The 2,847-nt window shown below is 40.7% G+C and overlaps 1 protein-coding gene across 2 annotated transcripts; it reads left to right on the plus strand.

The window, feature by feature from the left end:
* Window positions 1-520: 520 nt before the first annotated feature.
* Window positions 521-1,822, plus strand: LOC122823776 (homeobox protein HMX3-B-like). 2 transcript variants are annotated; one of them, XM_044103749.1, is made up of 2 exons: window positions 521-998; window positions 1,220-1,822. In XM_044103749.1, the coding sequence occupies exons 1-2, from the start codon at window positions 716-718 to the stop codon at window positions 1,801-1,803; spliced, it is 867 nt and encodes a 288-aa protein (XP_043959684.1). In that variant the 5' UTR covers window positions 521-715; the 3' UTR covers window positions 1,804-1,822. The 2 variants fall into 2 exon arrangements, with proteins under 2 accessions (XP_043959684.1, XP_043959685.1); XM_044103750.1 differs by having other exon boundaries at window positions 1,223-1,822.
* Window positions 1,823-2,847: the final 1,025 nt, after the last annotated feature.

The following is a 2,847-nucleotide window of genomic DNA, read 5'->3' on the forward strand; positions in this document are numbered from 1 at the left end:
ATGTTGAAACTTACAATGCGTGGATAGGGAACAAAAATTGTCTCTAGCCCAGAAATCACATCCTCCTTCTTCCTACCCTGGTGTTTCAACTATACCTAAATGAAGTTTGATGTGTTTGATGAAGTTCTTTGATTATTCTTTAAAAATCCTTTAGTAACGCCGTGCGTAAATATGTGAACACGGAATTTACAAAACGAACCAAACCTTCTCTGTGTCATCCACGTTTATTCAATTTACTGCCAGGTGATTGTGGTTTGCGCACGACCCCCCGAGCCCGCACCAAAACCCAGAGAGATTTTCCTCTTTAATCTAATTGGATGATAAGTGGGTGCGTTACTATTGAGCCCGGAGCCAAAACGCTTGCGCGGCCTTCTTCTTCTGTTTGGATCCTGTTCCCGTCACAGCCCCCATCGCGTTTCCCATTTGCTATTGTACCTACCCAATAGCAGAGACCGAGCGCGCTTTAAGTCAGATGGCATTTCCATTCTCCGTCATTACAATACAGCACGAGTTAGACGCAGTGATCCCTGCGCTTTTTCACTCCAAATCATCCTCTGGAGAGGCCGGGACGCAACTTCTTTTTTTCTTTCTTTCTTTTTGATCCTCCTCTTTGGTAAATTTTCTTAAAATCACCAACAAGTTGGAAGTAAGTGTTTTAACTGTTTTTACCTCCAGAACTTTGCTGATGGTCATCGATATCGGACAATAAGCGGTAATGGCAGAATCTGACACGCAGGAGACTCGCCAAGCCGCAAAGGATTCCCCGTTTTCCATAAAGAACCTGCTCAACATTGAAGACAAACCCTCGAAGCCAGCACCCACCCTCGGGTCTTCCAAAGGAGTGTTTGAAGGCACATTTTTCTCCAGGCTCAGCGATCTGTCTCTGCCTAGATTTGAGCTGCCCGGGCAGAGGATCGGACTGTCAGCGCAGTATTTGGAGAGAGCGTCTGCCTGGTGGTATCCATACACGTTGGGAGCGCATTTTAGGACTGCGTCGGGTAAATATTTTCCCTAAATTTTATTTTATTTTTTAAAGTTAGCGTTTAATTTTCTAAATTTCGGCACAAGGGGCTAACTGATAATATGTTAATTCATAAAAAAATAGCTTAGTGTTTATTCCATTTATTTGGCTACTACAAACAAGCTGATTCGTGCAACGGTTATGGAGTGAAAACATATTCACATTTTAAAGCGTATTTAAGAATATTTTTTCCTTCAGCAGGTTCGGAGAAAATCAGTCAGACGGAAGAAGACAGGCGCTCGCCGGACCTCCAAAAAAGCGACCAAGATGCCAAAGAGGAGAGCGCCGACGACGACCTGGCGCTGGACGAGAGCGACGCTGACGAGTCCAAGAAGGAAACCGACCAGGAGGAGGACTGGAGGAGAAAACCAGACGAGCTGGACCCCGACAAGAAGCCCTGTCGTAAGAAGAAGACGCGCACGGTGTTCTCCAGGAGCCAGGTGTTCCAGCTGGAGTCCACCTTCGACATTAAGCGCTACCTGAGCAGCTCGGAGCGGGCCGGCTTGGCCGCGTCGCTGCACCTCACCGAGACTCAGGTGAAGATCTGGTTCCAGAACCGGAGGAACAAGTGGAAGAGGCAGCTGGCCGCCGAGCTAGAAGCGGCAAACATGAGCCATGCAGCGGCTCAGAGGATCGTGCGGGTGCCGATACTTTACCACGAGAGCGGGGCCTCGGAGGCGAGCGGCAGCCCCGGTACGAACTCGCCGGGCAGCCAGTCACTGCTGGCTTTCCCCCATCACATGTACTATTCCCATACGACGCCGCTGTTGAGGCCGGTTTAACAATACTTGTGTTTTTAAACGGGAGCGGTAAAAAAAAAAAAAAAAAAAAGAAAGAAAGAAAGAAAATCAAATTTTGTACATTTTGTATATTATTATTATTATTATTATTATTATTATTATTATTATTATTATTATTATTATTATTATTATTATTATTATTAGCATTAGTATTAGTATTATTGGTATTATTATAATAAGACCAAAAACATTGTAAATAAAATCTTGCTGTTGATTCCCAAAAATATGGTGCATATATTTTAATGTATTCAATTTTTGGGGAAAACATAAACTTGTTTTAAACGGGGTTCGTTTGTCTGTATTTCAAAGATTTGCGTCAGTGTTTGTAAAAAAAATGTGGAAATTAATATTTTAGTATCTTTAAACCGTGCAATACTGTTGGAGTGTCACCCTTTTATTTTTGTCACAGGTCCGTTTAAAAAATCGCGAAACATTGTTTTTTGTTTGTTTGTTTTGTTTCGTGAGGACAATCATGAGATTCTTAACCTGAACGCTGTACAAAACATTCATTTGCTATTTTTCTTTTTTTTTCTTTTTTTGGTTTGTTGTTTCTTGTTGTTTAGTTTTTATGACGGCTGTATAGTTAAAAAGCTACGAAAGAGCCAAAGCTACGATTTCTGCCTCTGTGTTTTTTTCCTGATATTAAAATTTTGTATAGTCCGAAGCTCAGTAAAGTTTATTCAAAACAAGTTTGTTCATCTGTTATTATTGTGAAGTATAAATAATTGAATAATTTTTACTTTTGACCAACGTATATGCAACGGGATCAAAACTGAAACCTTTTATGCCAGCATGTCTTATTTAAAGACTTAAAGGAAAAACATTTCCATATGCTGGGAGCGCATTGTCCCAAGTTAAATATTTGAGCCTTTATTTTCAATTGGGTACAATAGTCTGTCTTAATTAGGCTATATGCAGATAATGATGCATTATGGTTAGGTATTTTTTTTTTATGTTAGAGGCCTCTGTAAGTGTTTTTTTTTCTTTTGCTTATTTGTTTTTATCAATACATTTCTTTTGTAATAT

The sequence above is a fragment of the Gambusia affinis genome, linkage group LG20, assembly GCF_019740435.1.
Source record: "Gambusia affinis linkage group LG20, SWU_Gaff_1.0, whole genome shotgun sequence".
Taxonomy (NCBI): Eukaryota; Metazoa; Chordata; class Actinopteri; order Cyprinodontiformes; family Poeciliidae; genus Gambusia; species Gambusia affinis.

What these genes read in the sequence shown, in the direction of transcription:
- LOC122823776 (XM_044103749.1), top strand. Translation starts at nt 716, where the DNA reads ATGGCAGAATCTGACACGCAGGAGACTCGCCAAGCCGCAAAGGATTCC. An exon ending in GCATTTTAGGACTGCGTCGG is followed by an intron (nt 999 to 1,219) that starts GTAAATATTTTC and finishes TTTTTCCTTCAG; the next exon opens with CAGGTTCGGAGAAAATCAGT.